Raw genomic sequence first — 18,902 nt, 5'->3', positions numbered from 1 at the left:
TCAAGTACTGTACTAGCTAGCTTCGGCTAGTAGCTCGCGAGCTATTAGCTAGCTTCGGCTAGTAGCTCGGAGCTAGCTAGCTACTAGCTAATCGAAGTAAACAAACAGAGTCTACGGTAAAACCTAACGGTTGTGTGTAAAGTAACTAAATACAAGTACTGTACTTACTTAAGTACACTTTCCATGTACTTTTTTACTTTACTGGAGTATTTCCAATTTTGAGTAGCTATTTGTGTCCCAATGAGCTTGTACATCTGCTATTTTCAAAGATGTATTTTTATAGACGATTTGAAAACTGGACATTCTGCATAATGAGCACTTTTACACTAAAATACTTTTGTAGGTCTACTTTTACCTATGTACATTCATGGAATTCCGGGCGTTTAGCAACTTAATTAGCTGTATTTGTTGTAACAAAGTATTTCTACAACATTTATACTTTTACTTGAGTAAAACATTCGAGTAGTTTTTCCACTATTGGCCGCTTCAAGGTAAACGCTGCCCCGGGATTCGTGACTTAACCAATATTCATTAGTGACAGTGATTATCCCTCACACAGATACAGTCTGAATGGGGCTTCAAATAGAACGTGACCTTTTACATTACATCAACATGTAAGTGTTCCTCGATCAAACTGTTTGTAGCACTGTTTTGCTTTCTAATGAACGTTCAGATCAGATTTCGTTTAGTCTTCAAGTTCATATTCAAGATAGGCTTTAGGCAGTGTGTATGGATGTAGCCTAGCTTACGGATTTACGTTAGCCTGTGTTTACTGTAGGCTATGGTTAGATATGGATTTGATTGTGGTTTAATTACACATTTTTAGTTTGGACATGCAAACTCAGTTTCAAGTCGAGCCAATTATATTTAGAAAACATTTCATCCATGGCTGTGGATTAGATAACCAGTGTTGGGAAAAAAGTACTATTTAAGTAAATAATCAATACTGCAATGTAGAAATACTCTGTTGAAAGTAAAAGTCTGGAATGCAAAATGTACTTAAAAGTACAACACATATACTTAAAATACAAAGTTCACAAGTTTTCAAATGTAGGCCTATAAAATCCTTTGAAAATAGAGATCTACAAACTCACAGTGTGACCTTAATAGCCATCTACAGTAAGTAAGTAGTAATTCGAGTTTTCATATAAATGTAGTGGAGTAAATGTATAATATTTGCCTCTGAAATGTAGTGGCTTTGCATAGAAGTAAAAGTATTGGAAATTGGAAGTACTCAAGTAAAGTACAAATACCTCAAAATGATCACTCAGCCATAGAGGTACAATCATGATAAATGTTGTGTGCAATATAGCTCATGGTATACAGTATACAGTCCATCTATAGCTGGAGGATCTTCAACATTTTTCAAGCCAAGGACCCTAGTTGACATGAAGATGAAGCAGGGACCCCCACTCGACATATTGTATAGAATTGTGTTGTAAATCTTTCATAGATTTCTTAGATAACATTTGACATATTATGTATTTTCAGACAATTAACTACTTAAACCCTCAATACTTGGAAAACTTGTATCTTTATCTGTTCTTTTTTTCCCTCTACAACAAACCTCAAAAATAGCTGATCTACAAGCTCACTGACGTTGTTTAATACAATCAGATAGCAAAATAACGTTTTGATTGATGCATTGGCTGCCTATGGGAGGTATTGCAACCCTAGATTCATCCGATTATAAAAAAATCTAGTGTAGCAATTTGCGGCTACTGCAATGTAGAATTACTTACAAGTTACAAGTAAAAGTCCGTAATTCAAAATTAGTAAAATTGCGACTGCGAAGGTATTGGCTTGGCATCAAAATGTACTCAAAAAGTACCAAAAGTAAAAGCATAAAATGTTAGAAAATAGCAGATCTTGTATGTAGATTGATTGGCTATTTTCAAATAGCATAGGTATAAAATAGGGCTAAAGTGGTTAATGTATGTTTTATGATATTGTAATTTATATCTGCAAAGTAACTACCAAATCTTTCAAATAATCATAGTGAAGTAAAAGTACAATATTTGGATCCGAGATGTAATGGAGTAGGCCTAGAAGTAAAAGTATTGAAAATTGGGAAATACACAAGTAAAGTGCTAATACCTCAATATTGTACTTTACACCACTGGTTATTACCTTGTGGTAAGGCAAAGGTAATGGCTTGTTAGTTGTGAAAACTGTGGGGGGGGGGGGGGGTTATGGATTGTTGTACTTTGTTGAGTTCTCTCTCTGATCAGCTATTTGATGGTCACCCAGAGTCATCAATGTCATTATACTACTGCCTAACAAGTTAACAACAGTTGCTGATCAAATTGTTTCCATGTGACATAAACAGCTGTTGTCCCGGTTTCCATCCGCTGGCGTGGCTCCGCTGGCGTGGCTCTGGTCACTGCAGCTGTATATTCAAAACAGTGGAGAACTTCAGGCAAGTGAGGATGATGATGATGATGAGGGTCTGTTCCCTGATCCACACCAAAAGTTCATGTGTGTCTATTCATAGCACTCAAGTTGGACGTAGGGGTGGGCTATATGGAAAAATACAATATCCCAAATCACAATATTCTTCCAAGCTGTACCACAATACACAATCTTATCACGATTCTTTTTCATGTTGGTAATTTTATGGTTATTTTTCTAGTTACTTAACCGTACAACCACCTGGCTACAAGATAACAAAAACTGAAAGAAAAAGGAGTAACAGACCATTTAGACCAGTGGTCCTCAAAGTGGGGTCTAAATTGACCTGTAACTCTGACAGTATACAAAATGACAGTATACATGACATAGGCATTGAGTATACAAATGACAGTATACAAATGACAGTATACCTGACAATGACAGTTTGCAAATGAAACCAAATGGACCCTGTAAGGGTCCATTTGGTTTAATTTGTATACTGTCAGAGTTAAGGGAAGATCTTGACATTGTAATGTTTGGGAACTACTGATTTAGACCAAAATGCAGGTTTAAATGAATTTTGCATTGAATCTCTGTATTATCAATTCAACAGGATTTTTTTATAAAGCTCCCTCATTGTATATATATTCAATATCTCTGAAAAGGCATATCGTTGAGACATGCCTCTCAACGATATTTATCACCATATCGCCCCACCCATAGTTGGACGTCAAGCATGTTTATTATGTATTGTAGCCCTGCTCAATCTACCAATCTGGGGGGAGCGTGTCGCTGTTACTACATGTCATCTTTTTGACACCCATCTCTAACCCTCACCCTAACCCTAACCTCCGTGGAGTGAGTCGCTAACCCTCCGGTCGAAATGATGGTCGTTCGAAAGAGCGCGATTTCCCCAATCTGGGAACCCAAAATTTTAAATACACTGACTCTCCTCAAGTATACATGTCACTACCCTATATCAGCACCTTGTTATAATACCGGGTAACTCTTCATATCATATTTATTGAGTGGTACTGTACATCTGTCATCAGCCTTTTGATTTCATTTGAACTTTGTAAGGGAGAATGGAGGTTTAGTATTTACATTAGGTCAGTGGTTTTCAACCCTTTTCATATCAAGGTCCATTATTTATTCTGCATTTGAGCCACGGACCACCATTTGATGAGATTTAGTCTCTCAGACCCAAAACGTAGAATATTTTCTTGTTGGATAAGATTTTGTCCATAATTCTATGCTGTATTGGTGTGGGACCATAGGAGAGATATAATAACAATTCTTCTACATTGTGCATACTGCAGATGTTTAACAATAATTTAACTCTTGACAACGTAAAATGAAACCAAATGGTTTGGTTTAATTTTACGCTGAGTAAAAAAAGAGTGATCTATAAGGGTCCATTTGGTTACCAACTTTATTTAGCTAATTTAGCTGGGGAACACCTTGAACACGGGCCCTCAAGGACCACTGGTTGTCCCTGGACCACTGGTTGAAATGAAAACCACTGCAATAGACAACAACACTGTTTGTTTTTGTCAGGTTTCCAAGACGCTGGAAGAGTTTGACGTTGCTGAACGTCCATCCAGTGTTCTGGAGGAGAAATATCCCAACCTCACTGTAATCCAATCTGCTGCCACATCCCTCCACGCACACAACCATGTAAGTAGCTTTTCATTCATGGAGGAGGGAGGATAGTCAATGCCATGTTCCTATTGAACATTTCCCACAGAGATCAATAGAGTATTTCTATTCTATTCATTGTGAAGGGTGGTGGCCTCTGGCTTGTCAATGCCATGTTCCTATTTTGCAGCTCATCAAATGGAGAGCATAAGGGCAGACAACCAGGGGTGAGATGCCATAGGCTCGTGTGGGCTCGGCGAGCCCACACTTATTTTGCTGCACGCACGCGCGCCTCATATGCACACACTAATTAACAATAAAAACAGCGTGCACGCATGACGTCATGAATTTAGAGGACACACACTTCTAAAATCAATATCACACCACTGCAGACAGCTGTGCCAAATGCCATAAAGTATTTTGGATAAAAGACACATCCAATAAAATGTAAAAGCATTCAAAGTTTAGCCATATCTTCCTACTTCCTAGTGCGTCATAATGCTTTCTATAATATCCTATGGTAAGCAATGAATCAATAATACACAATTATATTAGTCCTAATAAACTGTTTTTTACGGCACATACTGTTGTCTAGAGTAACGAGCAACATACCTGAGACGCCTGCAAGGAGAATTCAGCATAGAGGATATTGTTCGGCATACTGTTGCTGGATGAAGCATATCCAAGGATATTTACTAATATTGTCGAATTTGTCAATATGATAGTAAAAAAATATGCAGGCCTAGTTGAAGTTATTTTGTTTTAAAAATGTTGGGTTCAGATGTGTTTGTTCTACCCCTATGATGGACTGTGCATCTGGTATGTGAAGTTCTACACTGACAGAAGTGACAAATGTTATCAGAACCCATGGGTTTGATGCAACCAAGAAAACATGGTCCAGGTTGAAAAACAACAACAAACCACTTACTCTGCTTTAAAGGCTGGTATTTCCTTTTAATTGGAGCATTGTTTTGGATAACAAAACAATATATTAGTACAAGGTCTTGATCAACCTGTATGACCGTGTTGCTATACTAGACTGTGTATATTACATACTGTACTGTAGCACAGACTGTCATGCAGCAACATCATGGAGCCACAGTAGGGTCCTTTATTACCTGTCCACTACTGCCACCCTGTGGACGTTTGATTGCAAATGCTGCCCAAAGCTATGCCATGCACACAGTCTGCTGTTACAAGATGAAATGTACGAGTTCCAGACATACTTTACAGTTACTTATAATCTTTTATACCTTTTACTGTTACTTTTATTAGTTATCTGCAAACACATATGATACTCCATTTGGACATTAAATTGTTAATTTACTCTTATACCGTATACTGACTCTGTTTTTGAGCACACATTTTAGGTTGATGATATTGTTTTGATTTGAAGTTTTTTCCCTCTTCAACCACACTACACAACACTTGGCATTTCACGATATCCTGATCACACGCGATATATCTACTCCCATATCACTCATATTGATATTATGTCAATATAGTGCTCAGTCCTCCTCCTCTTTGATTATCAGACTCTACAGACCTTGGATGGTCTGGAGGTGGGTTATGAGAAGCTGTGCATCTGCAGTGGGGCCAGACCAAAACTCCTGACCAAGGACAACCCTTTTGTGCTGGGGATACGGGACACAGACAGTGCCCAGGTAGGACACAGCATCCCTTATCTCTGTTGCTGCTAAAACAACCAAGTATCTCTTCCGAGACACTTGGTGTATCCTCCTCGCTGCAAGGAGGTGTCACTGGTCATGTCATAACATACATACTTACAGAATATGAAGAATTAGTGTAGAAGATTGATTGATGATGGATATAATGGTGTTATTGATTGAAATGTTCTGGTTCAAGAGAGAGAAATAGAAAACCTGATGGCTATAAAAAATAAATATGTGAAAGTTTACCAGTTCTTTGTGCTTGCAGGAGTTTCAGAAGCGGTTATCCAAGGCAAAGAGGATTGTGGTTGTGGGAAATGGCGGTATTGCCTTGGAATTAGTGTGAGTTTACCATCAATGCTCAGTTGCACGAGGTATCGCATATGACCTCAACATTTACACTATCACAATTGTGCTTAGTGGTACATTTATCTTTTTCTTTATGGACCATAACAATGCACATTATGATATATGATTAATTTCTCGTAAGTTCAGTAAAACATATTTTAAAGGGGAACAAACCACTGAGATAGTAACTATAATAAATGGTAAATGGTGCATTTATATAGTGCCTTTATCCAAGGCGCTTTACCTATATTGTGCATTACATGCAAAACAACATTTTGAGCAATACATTTTAGCTTTCCACCTATAATGATTAATGATATGCCCAAAATAGAGATGGCAGGGTTAATGTTCTAAAAAAGTGTTGCTGTGTTTTTGTTCTTCAGGTACGAAGTGCAAGGCTGTGAGGTGATCTGGGCAGTGAAGGACAAGGCCATAGGGAACGCGTTCTTTGATGCAGGAGCTGCACAGTTTCTGATCCCCTCCCTGGAGGCAGAACGACCAGAGGGGGGCGCCACCTGTAAGAGAGCCCGTTACACCACAGAGGAGGCCAGGCCTGGACCGTCCCACACCTACACTGCAGGTGGCCACACTCAAATAGACTGACTGAAGTACACAGAACCTTCTGTGCCTTCTCATAATACCTTGCCCGTTGACTGCTCCTCAGGCGGTGTAAAAGCCATTCTGGGGCCGTTCAACAAGAAACGCAACAAGCCCGAAATACTCAAGTCGTAATCAGTCCTTGAGTCATTTGATAAATCTGTATTTAACACTTTTTAAATTGTATAATCTTATTTGACACTGTAAGCATGATTACATTTGAATGAGAAACATGGCTGTTGAAGTGTTCTTGTCTTGAGCAAGGCACGCACTTAACACCTAACTGCTCCCCAGTCCTCAGGCATTGATTTCATTATGGACCCAATGTCAGTGGTGACCTTTTTATTTATTTAGATATTTTTGGGGGCTTTTTCTGCCTCTATTTTTTGTGGAAAGTGGAGATGGACAGGAAACATGGAGAGAGAGAGATGAGTAAAGACATGTAGTAAAGATCATTGGGATCTTGACTCAAACCGCCGAGGCATTATCAGGCTACTTTAGAGCTTAGAACCTTCTGGCTCCCAGACGGCAGAGAAATTGCATTCACAGTATTGATTTCACTGCAAACAATTTTACTACTGTGTGTGTGTGTGTGTGTGTGTGCGCGTGTGTGTGCGTGTGTGTGTGTGCGTGCGTGCGTGCGTGCGTGCGTGCGTGCGTGCGTGCGTGTGTACTAGGAGACAGACGAGAAGGTGGTTCTACCTCTGCAGAGCCTGGCAGTGCCCTGGGACCAGACTGGAATGAAGGCATCACTCTGAGAGGTGCAGACGAGGTGATCATTTATGGAGTAGTATAGCTTAGCTTTAGCCTGACACTCAGCCTGAATTGACATTTCGTTTCACCAAATTAAAGGGGTGTGGCTAGCGATTCAGGGTCTGGAACAAGGCTAGCTTAGCTTTGCTGTCGGGCAGAAACCTCATATCTCCATGTTTCGTCTTTTTATGATTTCAGAAATTTTTATACTTTGTCGTATGACAGTGTTGTGCAAAAGTAGCAAATTTAGCCGATCTGTGGCAGTCAAATTCCATAGTTGGGAAGTGGAAAGTACTGAGCATACAAGACAAACATAATAAAGTAGTTATTATGTTTATTATTATAAACATAACTAAAGTAGTAAAACAGAAGCTTGCTCTGATGAAGACGTCATGCCAAAACACGCAAGAATAAAGAAAATGGAAATTTGTTGGAAAATAAATCTTGACTAAAAAAAAAAATATATATGTTTATTTTGGAGTGCCGCTTCCTTACCACCTTGGTGGACTTTTTTAATTTAATTTGATAATTAAATACAGATATGCTTTGTTATGTATAGTGGACAGAGGACATTAGCTGGTGTTTGAGTAAGGTCATACTTTCTACATCTGCTCTCTATGTGTTGTCCACAGAGAGTGTCTGTGTCTGTGGAATATCAGTGTGAAGTGGACAAGATCTACACACATGAGGAGCTGGAAACGCCTGTATCTGAGAGAGGTGAGGTCATTTTGCGACTCATGTTGGCATTCTTGTAACTTAAAGGTACTCTAGTATGGCTTGTTCTGTTTACGAAAGAGCTGGGGAGACCCCTGCTACTGAACATACTGTACACTCAATATCAATTATTACTAGTACTAGTATAGAACCATTTAACACAATTTAACCAAAAACATTCTAATCTTACACCACCTTTGGCAGTCAGAGGATTAATACAGATTGCCCTGAAATACCACTGTGTTTGTTGTCTTTGTAGACTCTACGGTACATCTATATAGTTGTAGAATGTTTGTATGTAGTTCTAATTGTAGAATCTGTTGACTACCGAAGTCCTGACATCACTCATTCATCCCCTGGGTCAGGAAGGATTTTTTCTACGGAGAATAACATTGGGTCATCTGGGTCAATCGTCTCATATAAGAATTGTGTTCCAAACAGAAACCAATTGTCCAGACTATATTGTCAGGGAGGTGGCTCTGTAGTCTGTGTAATTTACGATATTTAGATACTCATATTTGATACAGTAACTAATTCGGCGGCAGTATAACATTAGTGTTTTCTCGCTCATTTGCCAAAGTATGGATCTTTTGTAATGTAATGAACTAGGAGCCTAAGAGGAGAACCCTATCCCTAACATTCTACAAATTGTTGTTTTCTTACTACTGTATTCATAGGATCTTGGCCAGTCTATGTCCGGCTGACTAATGGGAAGACAATTGGCTGTGACTTCATTGTCAGTGCTACTGGTGTGGTGCCCAACACAGAACCATTTCTTCAAGGAAATAATGTAAGGATATGTATGCATGGTGGTACTGTATGTAGACAATAGTGTTCATTTTGACTTAGGTTTTGATTAACCTTAACCTAAATTAAATGAGAGTTTAAACTTGAAAAGTATTTATTATAATGCAAGTAGAAGCCATTATAATCTTAGGGTCACTAACACCTGACCAGAAGTAATGGAGATGATTATTTTTTTGGATACAAGTGAGAGAATGTGTAGCCTGCTGGCAATTGAATTGGGGATGATGACACAACGTTTGAATGTAAAAAACACATGCATAGTAGAAGAAATGGAGAAGTATCCACTAAAGTGCTGCTGTATAATATTTGCCTGTGTGTGTAGTTTGTGCTGGCACATGACGGCGGTCTACGAGTAGACGACCACATGATGACATCACAAGCAGACATCTATGCTGCAGGAGACGTGTGCACGGCATGCTGGGAACACAGCCCACTGTGGCAGCAGGTAGACATTGCTGCATTCCTCATACAAATTGATTGCTAGGATAAAAGTAAAACTTATTTTAGTTTACTATTGAATTCAAAGATGAGACCTTTCTGATAATAATGACTTATTGTCCGTAGTAATACATTTGCAATGCTTTGGAATCAAATTCTTAGTTGGCCACTTAAACCCATATAGATATACATACTGTACAAGCCTGTGAGATTGTAGATCTTTGACAATTTATGAGACAGGGCTAAAATAGGGACATCTGCGAATTGAAAGGGGTTAAAAGTATTTCTCACTTGAGTTCAAGTTATCTAAGACTGTGTGTGTGTGTGCGTGTGCGCGACTGTGCTTGCGTGATGTTCTGTGTGCGACTGTGATGTTCTGGCTAGATGCGTCTGTGGACTCAGGCTCGTCAGATGGGCTGGTACGCTGGCAGCTGCATGGCTGCCCACGTCCTGTCAGAACCAATAGAGCTGGAGTTCTGCTTCGAGCTCTTCTCACACATCACCAAATTCTTCAACTATAAGGTACGGTATGAGGCGCGCTCTTGCATACAACCAGACCAGACCTTTGCGCTTTGCGGATAAAACAGGTTTCAAGGGTCCTCTTAAGACTTATACGCTATGCACAAAAATTGCTTTGTGCTATGGCAAGGCGTAAAGGAGAGTTTTGGTGGAAAACGACTTTCCTAACTTTAAAAGTATGTTTTTGGAAGCTTCCAGGGTGATCCAGCAGTTGTTTGGTCCAAAGCAGCAATTTATTCCATTTTCGATTTCATGTCCTACCTGACTACGGCTCCATACAGGACCGCTGGGATAGGGACTCTGGACATTACGCTACTGGCTAAATGTTTCTAGTGAAACATTTACTTTTGAGCGAAATAAAAAAAAACTGATTAATGATTGAACCCAGCTGTATGGAGCCGTGGTCGGGTAGGACATGCGATTGAAAATGGAATAAATTGCTGCTATGCACCAAGCAACTCCAGGTGCAAAGCTGTGAATCTTATGTTTTTGTGTTTTGCACTGGGGAAAATATAAATGTATAGTTTTTAGGGTGAATACTATCTGGATACAAAACATAATTTGTAAAAGGGGCCAGTGAATATTATTGACTGCCTGTTTTTCTTAACATTTAAGTCAACCTGCTGTCTAAACCTACCTGTGTGTCTCTCACATTTTGTCCATACTACAGGTTGTCCTGCTGGGGAAGTTTAATGGCCAGGGGCTGGGGTTAGATCAAGAGCTGCTGGTCCGTTGCACTAAAGGCCGGGAATATGTCAAGGTAACAGTGGTGCATTCAGTGTGTCAAGCTAACAGTGGTTATTTCATTGTGTCACGGTTCTGTTGATGAATTCAATATTGTCACGGTAACAGTGGTTATCGTGGTAATATTGGTGAAACTGAATGTCTCAAAAGCTTTTCTCAGAACCTGTGCACCTCAGTCCAGATGTCTTGACTCTCTGAACTATAACTCAGAGAGCATGTCTACACCTAGCTCTGGTCCAGACCCGTCGCTAAATGACCAGACCGGGATTTCTCAGCCCCTACGATTATTTTTGTCATGAAATAAAACGCATCCAACTCGACCGCCGCTTATTTCCGGGTTGTGAACCGTTGTGTCTGCGGTGGCCGCTGGGTGGCTCGAGGTGGGTGCGTTTTATTTCATGACAAAAATAATGTATTTTACAGAGTGGGTGGGGTTCTGAGAGGTTTCCCACCGCGGAGAATAAACTTTCAACAACACAAAACTACCTTTGGTTTGGTGAGTATAGAAGTAGTTTAGTTTATTTTGACTCAAGCTGAGCACTCGTAGGGAATGAGAAATCCTGGTCTAGTCATTTAGCGACGGGTCTGTCAGAGCGTCAGCACTGACGCTCTGGACCAGAGCATGTCTAAACCTGACTTCCAAACCCTGACTTCCCACATGATTTTGGGGGCGTCCCCAGATGAAGTGGTAATTTAAGGAATTTTTTCTATTTACCAAAGAAAATAGAAAGTAAAGAAAAATACTGCATCAAAAATAATCAACTAACTATACTATAAAAACTGGTTAAACATTGGCCAATGGTAAAATAATATAAGAAAGGGGCTAAAATGTACCTGTGGAACCGAGTCAAACTAAATTGAATGCCTCAAAATAACACTACATTCCAAGTGCTTGTCAGGGAGGGGGTTTCCGCTGTTCCGGGCGTATGTGAAATTCTCAGAATTTTACAGGACCTTTCCATTCATTGTAATTATTTTATTAGAATTAAAAACAACATGTTTAAGCAATCTATACTTGCAGATTAGGCTTCAATGAATGTATTTTAAAATGTGACTTTTTAATGTTTTAATTAAATTATTACCATCAATGAAAAGCTATCCTGTAAAACTTTGAAAATGTCTCTTAACCTCTTTGCGCTCCATGCCCTCGAAATATGATTATTTTGGGAGGTCATGGCCTGAAAAAGTTGGGAACCACTCACATAGTTTACTAAATTCACCTATAAATGTTTATTTAATTGTATGTCAAATTAACCAGTGCATGGTTATAATTGTATAATCATCTATTGGCTAACTGCTCTGCTTTTGGCAGGTGGTTTTAAGTGGTGGTAGGATGGTTGGGGCGGTGCTCGTCGGAGAGACAGACCTGGAGGAGACGTTTGAGAACCTGATCCTCAACCAGATGGACCTGACGCCCTACAGAGACGAGCTGCTCAACCCCAACATCGATATAGAGGACTACTTTGACTGAGGTCCAGGGCAGGGAACCCAGAAGGACGCAAATGTACTTGCACAATGAACCCTTTCTGTGGTGGCCTGGATGTGCCAAAGAACATTTCACACAAAAGAAAGGAAACACCCGCCTATCTGTATATTGGGGGAAAAAAAATGTTTATCTCACAAGCAGCCATGATAATGATTAACTTAAAATGCTTTGGTATTATTACACATTCATTCTTCTTCCTCTTCTCCCTCCTTGTTGACAATGAATAATGTCTTATCGTGTGTGTGTGTGTGTGTGTGTGTGTCCGTCCGTCCGTCCGTCCATTCCACCCTGAAACCACTGAATGGACAGAAATCTCTCCTATGCAGATTCAGTGGGATCGAACAGCTGCCTGCACTCTCAATGGAAATATTTACATCATAGGTATTATATCTGTTCTTGAAGACTCTTAGTCAGTGGTGGAAGAAGTACTCTGTGTTTTTACTTATTTTCTACATGACGTTGCAATACTAGAATGTGGAAATTACGTTTTACAGTAAACATACACAAGTAATGGAATAAAAACTATGCTTGTAGTATCAAATAGAAGTACTCATAATGATGCAGAATCGCCCACTTCACAAACATATTGCATTGTAATTACTATGTACTTAGAAGACAACTTCACCTATTTTCAACCTCAACCAACCCATTCAGGCCGGGAACACATTTTGCTGTTTAGGAGGGGCTTACAGTACATGTACAGTATGTAGCAACATATTTGTTTTGTAGGCTAATTTCTGATTTAGCCCTATTCTATAGGTTAGGCCTAAATGGGTTAATGCTTCTCATAATATGGTAAAACTATTGTCTACCCCGTCTCTGTCTCAGATAAGGGATGTGACAGTTCAGAAACCCACCTACCAGTGACATCATAGGTGGTGGATACTGGAAGCCATTGTAATAAAATATTCAATCAATCAATATTAGCTTCATATCACCAACTTAACTCTGATTAAATTAAACTATTGTTTGAATGATTCATTCTGTCAAAGATCAGCTTCAAAGCTAATACCATAATAACTTAAATTAAACTATTACACGTTCATGTTCACAGAAATAATTATAATCATTTGGCATTTACAATGTGCATAACTTGCTAAGAACCCACAGATATAGCAATAGTTTTGAAAAACAGTAGCACTCACTCTTAGATGCGTTCTTAGATTGTTTTCCCATATAATGGCACGGTCACACTGCACCTATATTCTGCCAATGCATTTCAATGGCAATGGAGCGTTTGTTTTTGTTTTTTGCAGAAATCTGCAAAATGGAAGCAAACCATTCCCATTGAAATAAATTGGTGCATTCGAGTAGACTGTTTAATAATTATACCAAACTGTAATTGAGGGAGCGTGCTGTATGACCGTGCCCTTAGCTTGTTATATTGGTTGGCACTATGGTTGACTACTGTACTTTAGCTTTCAGTACATTTAAAAGGATGTCAAATTGAACCAATTGCATATAAAACAAATATATAAAAAGAGGCTCAACTCTGGTTTATGTTCACTTTATTACAGGATATAGGCCCACAGGGTAAAAACAATACATTAGAAAAATATGACAAATACAACATTATATACAATATTTACAAATAGCTTACTGATCAATTTGATACATTTTTCCATACAACCCTATTTTATTTGAAGATATTTTGAAGGCATGTTATGTTACATCTTGTATGATTTGTTCTGCACAGTGAAGTAAAAAGAAATAACACCCAATAAATACCACTTTCTGTAACACTTGTGTTCTGTTTTCATCAACAAAAGTCACTTCCTCTTGTGTGATCTGTGTTCTGAATAGCTGCTGCTGGTCTGAAAACATTTGTTTTTGAAGCCTTGTAGCAGTAAAACCATTTGCATAAAATGTCTTGTAGGCCTACCAGTCAAGAAAAGGTGGTGGCGTAGCCAAAGTTCAATCCCTCATATCATATACTGCGTGTTGCTGCTGAGGCTGGATGGCATGGTACTTGGCTGTTCGTTGCTTGATGAAAGCAGCCATTAGCTGTGGGTTGGACTTCAGGATGTCAAGGACTTGCTGCTGCTGCTGCTGAGGTGAGCTGGGGGACTTGAGTGTATGGATGAGGGCCTGGAGGGAATTGGGAGCAATGGTGCCGGGTCTCTGTGTTGTCAGTGGCCAGACACCAGGCTGCTGGGAGGGCACCGCCACCAACATCCTCTGGGCCAGCTGTGGCTGCTGCCCTTGTGCCATCACCATGGCTTGTTGCAGGGTCATCGCCTGCTGTGGGGACTGCCCTTGGGGAAGGCCTGGTTGCTGGGGCCACTGTCCCGGGGCCATGCTGAGCTGCATAACCTGGGGCCCCCATGGCCCTGCCAACAACTGCATGGGTGCCTGCGTGGGTCCGGCCATGCGCTGCTGAGGGCTCATCTGAAGACTGTCCATGTTGAAACGGAAGTTCTGCTGATTCTGCTGGGCTTGGGCCGTCATCTCTATGTGCCACGCCATCTTGACAGCAGCTGGTGGAGGCTGCTGAGGCGGTTGTGAGGGAGGCGATGGCTGCTGGTTGAGGAGAGAGGCCTGGGGCCCTGGCTTGCCTTGCCATACAGGTGCCTGGGGCTGTCCATTGCCAGGAGCGCTGGGGAAGCCTGAGGACGTGGCAACAGCTGCGTTGGGGTTTTGGGACTGGTTAGAGAGAGGCTGCTGGGGGGTCTGTGGGTTGTTGGCCTGCTGGACGCTTGCTGGAAGCATGTGCTTTAAGTTCAGGCAGAACGGTACAGGACACTTGTTTTCCTGACAGTGCTTGGCATGATAGCAACACAAAGCAATGAGTTGTTTGCACAAGGGACAGCCTCCATTGGTCTTGCGCTTGCAATCCTTTGTGTGCTGAACCTTCCTCTTCATCTTTTGGCAGGACGGCAGGGAGCAGTTAGCGTTGCAGCACTGGCAGGCGTGGACCAGGGCCTGGATGCAGCGCTGGATACTCAAGCGCCAGCTCTCTTGAGGGCTCTTGGAGGCATCTCCACTCTGGCTGTTGCTATCATCATCCAGGCCCAGGCCACACTTAACCATCTGGTGCTCATGGCCCTTGGAGTTGTAGCAGTTAATGCACAGGTCAAAGTCCTCGCAGACAGTGCAGTGCCAGCGCGTCTCCACATGGTGCTTGCATTCGTTGCAGGTGTAGTCGAAGCGGTCCTGGACTTGGTTGTGCAGCTCCACCAGCATGCACATGGTGCTCCACTTGCACCGCCTCAGGGAGCTGAACTCCCAGTGCTTGTCCCTGGCCAGAGTCAGGAAGGGGTCGCGGCCGTCCATCAGGTCACAGGTCAGCAGGGGGTCAGGGTCCATGATGGGCGGCAGGGTGTTGACAATGGGGGTGGGGTGCAGGTGGATCACAAAGAACACCTCTTTGTGTTTCTCCAGGCTGGCATAAAGCTTCTGGGACAGGCCATTGGCTACGTTCGGCATTCCAGGCTTCTTATTGGCTCGGCTAACTCTGCTCTTGTTTTTATTGGCCTTCGTGTTGTTTTTCTTCTTGGTGTCACTTGGTGTGCCCTCAGCAGTTTCACAGGCCGTGGTGTTCTCCTTCTTACGCTCCTCCTCCTCCTGTTCCAACTCCTTGATGCTTTCCTCCAAAACGTTGGGCCAGAAGTCACCTTCAAAATAGGGAAGCTCATTGGCGCTGTTCACACTGTCCTCTGTTGCCTGCTTGAAGATGTCATTGTAGCTGTGCAGAATCTTCTCCTCGTAGGCCTTGTCCAGCATGGCCCTGTACCACTCCTGAAGCCTCTTGGGTTTAGGGATCTTCTGGTCAGCAGGGTGGCAGTGGAAGATGTAGTCGTCTCCTTCAGTTGGCGGACTTGACCAGATGTGACCCTGGGCATACCCGAGTTTCTTGACATATTCAAGATAGCCAATGAGAATCTCTTGGTAGACTGCCGTTCGTAGCATCCGAGGTCTGAAGAAGTGAACACTGTCGAGGTATGATATGTATACCCGCCTGGTGTTGGGGAACGAGCATTCAGAGCCGTACTCCTGTACGTGCATTCCAAAGAAGCACACGTCCACTCCATCAATCTCCTCAAAGGCGAAAATTGCTTTGGTTCTGTAAGGAAATGTCTCTGGCATATCACCTTTGTCCACAAACCTGGTTTTCATTCCAGGCTTAACCACGGCCGTTTTGTCAGAGCTGGCCACCACTCGCACAAACACCTCTCCAGCCTCCGGGTGGTTCTGTCTCTTCAAGTACTTATTCACGCGGTCCTCTATGTACGTTCCCAACCGTGTAGACTGTAATCTTTTTGCAGAAAACGTATTGTCCTCCCTTGTTTTACCGCTCTTGTTCAAACAATTGTCACAGATGAATCCAGATGGCCAGATGACGTCGTAGTGTAAAACACATATCTGGTGCATCTTCCGTCCACAATCTTTACATTCAACAAATGGTTCAGCATCTAGTGTCTCATTCTTCTTCCTTTCAAACTGGTCTTTCAATATCATTGTCTGTGGCTGAGCATAGTCATCCCCCAAGGTCACTCTCTCCCCCTGGATCTCATTGAAGCACTTCTCACAGAAATTATACCTGTTCTGGTAGCTGTAGTATGTGCCTCCAATGGGTATATTGCAATGCTGTTTGCCATAACAACAGAGGGTTTGAGAGGAAAACTTGTACTTCCTACCACAGCAGTAGCCCAGGCCCTGCATGACTGGGTCGATCTCGGACTCGAACACCTCGGCCAGCTTGGAGCAATACTTGTACACGCTTGATTTCTTGCGGTTGTACAGCCAGGCATTGTTAAACATCAGCCAGACATCCTCCACATACTGCCAGGGCTCTTGGTACTGGCCCGTATCCAGCTTGTGCTTGATGGTCGACAGGTCTATGGGGTTCTTTACAATGTCAAAGTAATCCGGGATGCCCAGCTGCAAGGGCTCTACAGGTTGTCTGAAGGGCAGTGACTCTGGGTCCTGCCTGTAGAGAGATTCCAGGGTGGGCATCAGAGCCTGGCGCAGCTCCTCTGGATTAAAGATTTTCCTCTGTGATTGAGAGGAGGGTGAAGTGGTTGTGCCGTTAGCTCCACCTTCCTCCTCTACCTCCATTGCCTCGTGCTTCTCGTCTGGCTCCTCTTTCTTCATCGACAGCGAACCAGAGTCCTCCTCACTCTCCATCTCGGGCTCTGTTTTACCGCCAGCAACCTCAAACTCCTGTGGGTTGTGGCGCGGCTTGATTTTGGTCTCCTGGATGGGCAAGTCGGCTCCTGCGTGCTGGTATTGCAAGTCAGCACTGGCGGCTGAGGCAGGGGTCGGCACCCTGTTATCTAGACTGGCTACCGGTTGAGACAGCGGCGTGGTAGGGGGATGAGGCGGGGCCTTCACCTGTGCCACTGCGGGGGGCTCGGCTTGGGTTTGGGGCTGGGCAGGGCAGGGTGGGATGGAACCCTGGTTGATCTGTTTCTGGAGCCGCGACCGCCACTTTTCCGCCAGCTCCTTCTGGATCTTGTAGATCTTCTCAGCCAGGAAGTGGTAGTACTCTTCCCTGCTGTTAGCTGACTCATATATGGCCCCCTCCACCTTCCTGGCATAAGCCACCAGGTTCTCCATCTGCTTGTCCTTCAGAGCTGCCGGGTCTGGCGATGGGAATATGGCTCGGACTAGTTTGTGTACAAGACGATTGCGCAGGTCCTGAGTGATGTGCTCATGCCAACCTTTCCTAGTGCCTGTGCTGGAGAGGGGCGCTGCTGTGGACAGGTTGCCCATGGAGCCCACAGCTGACCGGCCAGGCAGCAGCTGATTGTTAGCATTGAGTGCGTTGGGGAGGGTGGAGTCTAGTCCATCGAGCTTCCGTCTCTTAGGGTTGGGAGGTCCCACGTCCAGAAAGTTCTCAGCCATGGTGTTGTGGTGGTGGTGATCAGAGTCTCTTAAAAAAAAATAACCAAAAAAAAAAAGAAAAAAAAAAATATATATATCCAAAAGAATGCAGGGTAGATAGTCCTAGGTCGAAATATGGAGTGTATTAGCTGCGTTAGCAAGTTAGCAAGATGTTAATATGGAGTAGCTGCTTGAGCTTGAGTATCTTGAGTGTCGTGTGCTCTCTCTGATGTCTCAAGTCCAAGTGCGACGCTTTGCGGTCGGCGGTTGTATTTTAAACGGCAACAGTCTGTCTGTGTGGAACAAACGCGCTGATTGGTCAGCGCCGTAGCCACGCCCCCAACGTACGCGTTGAGCGTGCCAGCGTGGGGGAGGCGCGGCTTTTGATTGGCTGAAACGGGAGTCGGTTGCGTCCAAGTTCAAATTAGCTCGCGAGCTTTTAGATGGCTTCGGCTAGCTCGGAGCTAGCTAACTAGCTAGCCGAAGACAGTAAACAAACACCAGTCCACGGTAAAACTTACAGTGGTGTGTGTAAAGTAACTAAATACATTCACTCAAGTAGCCTACTGTACTAGCTAGCTTCGGCTAGTAGCTCGCGAGCTATTAGCTAGCTTCGGCTAGTAGCTCGGAGCTAGCTACTAGCTAATCGAAGTAAACAAACAGAGTCTACGGTAAAACTTAACGGTGGTGTGTAAATAGGGTGACCAGACGTCCCGTTTTACCCGGGACAGTCCCGTTTTCAAGCTGCGTGTCCCAGTGTACTGACAAATATCTCTAAAACACTAATATGTCCCGGTTTTCAACATTCACTGCAAGATTGTCCCGGTTTTCGCCAGAATTAAAATAATAGTAGCTGTTTTCAGTGGTTGCATAGACATTCATCATGTTCTTTTCATGAAAACATGCTCACCAACCAATCAGAAAACATAAACACATTCATTGCGTGTCTGAATTCAACACTGAGGCTGTTT

At 42.6% G+C, this 18,902-nt stretch overlaps 2 protein-coding genes across 2 annotated transcripts; one reads left to right on the top strand and one right to left on the bottom strand.

The window, feature by feature from the left end:
* Positions 1-3,903: 3,903 nt before the first annotated feature.
* On the top strand, positions 3,904-12,211 carry LOC308298030 (pyridine nucleotide-disulfide oxidoreductase domain-containing protein 1-like; the record flags this gene model as incomplete). Its single annotated transcript, XM_080741594.1, has 11 exons — positions 3,904-4,068; positions 5,565-5,693; positions 5,968-6,041; positions 6,431-6,627; positions 7,355-7,416; positions 8,030-8,114; positions 8,789-8,901; positions 9,241-9,363; positions 9,741-9,878; positions 10,546-10,635; positions 11,932-12,211. 11 exons carry the CDS (start codon positions 3,904-3,906, stop codon positions 12,088-12,090), a joined length of 1,335 nt encoding a protein of 444 aa, XP_080597720.1. The 3' UTR covers positions 12,091-12,211.
* A 1,808-nt stretch (positions 12,212-14,019) lies between these two features.
* Positions 14,020-17,952, bottom strand: LOC308298029 (CREB-binding protein-like; the record flags this gene model as incomplete). The annotated part of the gene is made up of 1 exon (XM_080741593.1): positions 14,020-17,952. One exon carries the CDS (start codon positions 17,950-17,952, stop codon positions 14,020-14,022), a length of 3,933 nt encoding a protein of 1,310 aa, XP_080597719.1.
* Between the last annotated feature and the right edge of the window lie 950 nt (positions 17,953-18,902).

This window comes from Nannobrachium achirus (genome assembly GCF_963921795.1).
Source record: "Nannobrachium achirus genome assembly, chromosome: 14".
In the NCBI taxonomy this organism is placed as follows: domain Eukaryota; kingdom Metazoa; phylum Chordata; class Actinopteri; order Myctophiformes; family Myctophidae; genus Nannobrachium; species Nannobrachium achirus.
This window is presented reverse-complemented; position numbering and strand designations above follow the sequence as displayed.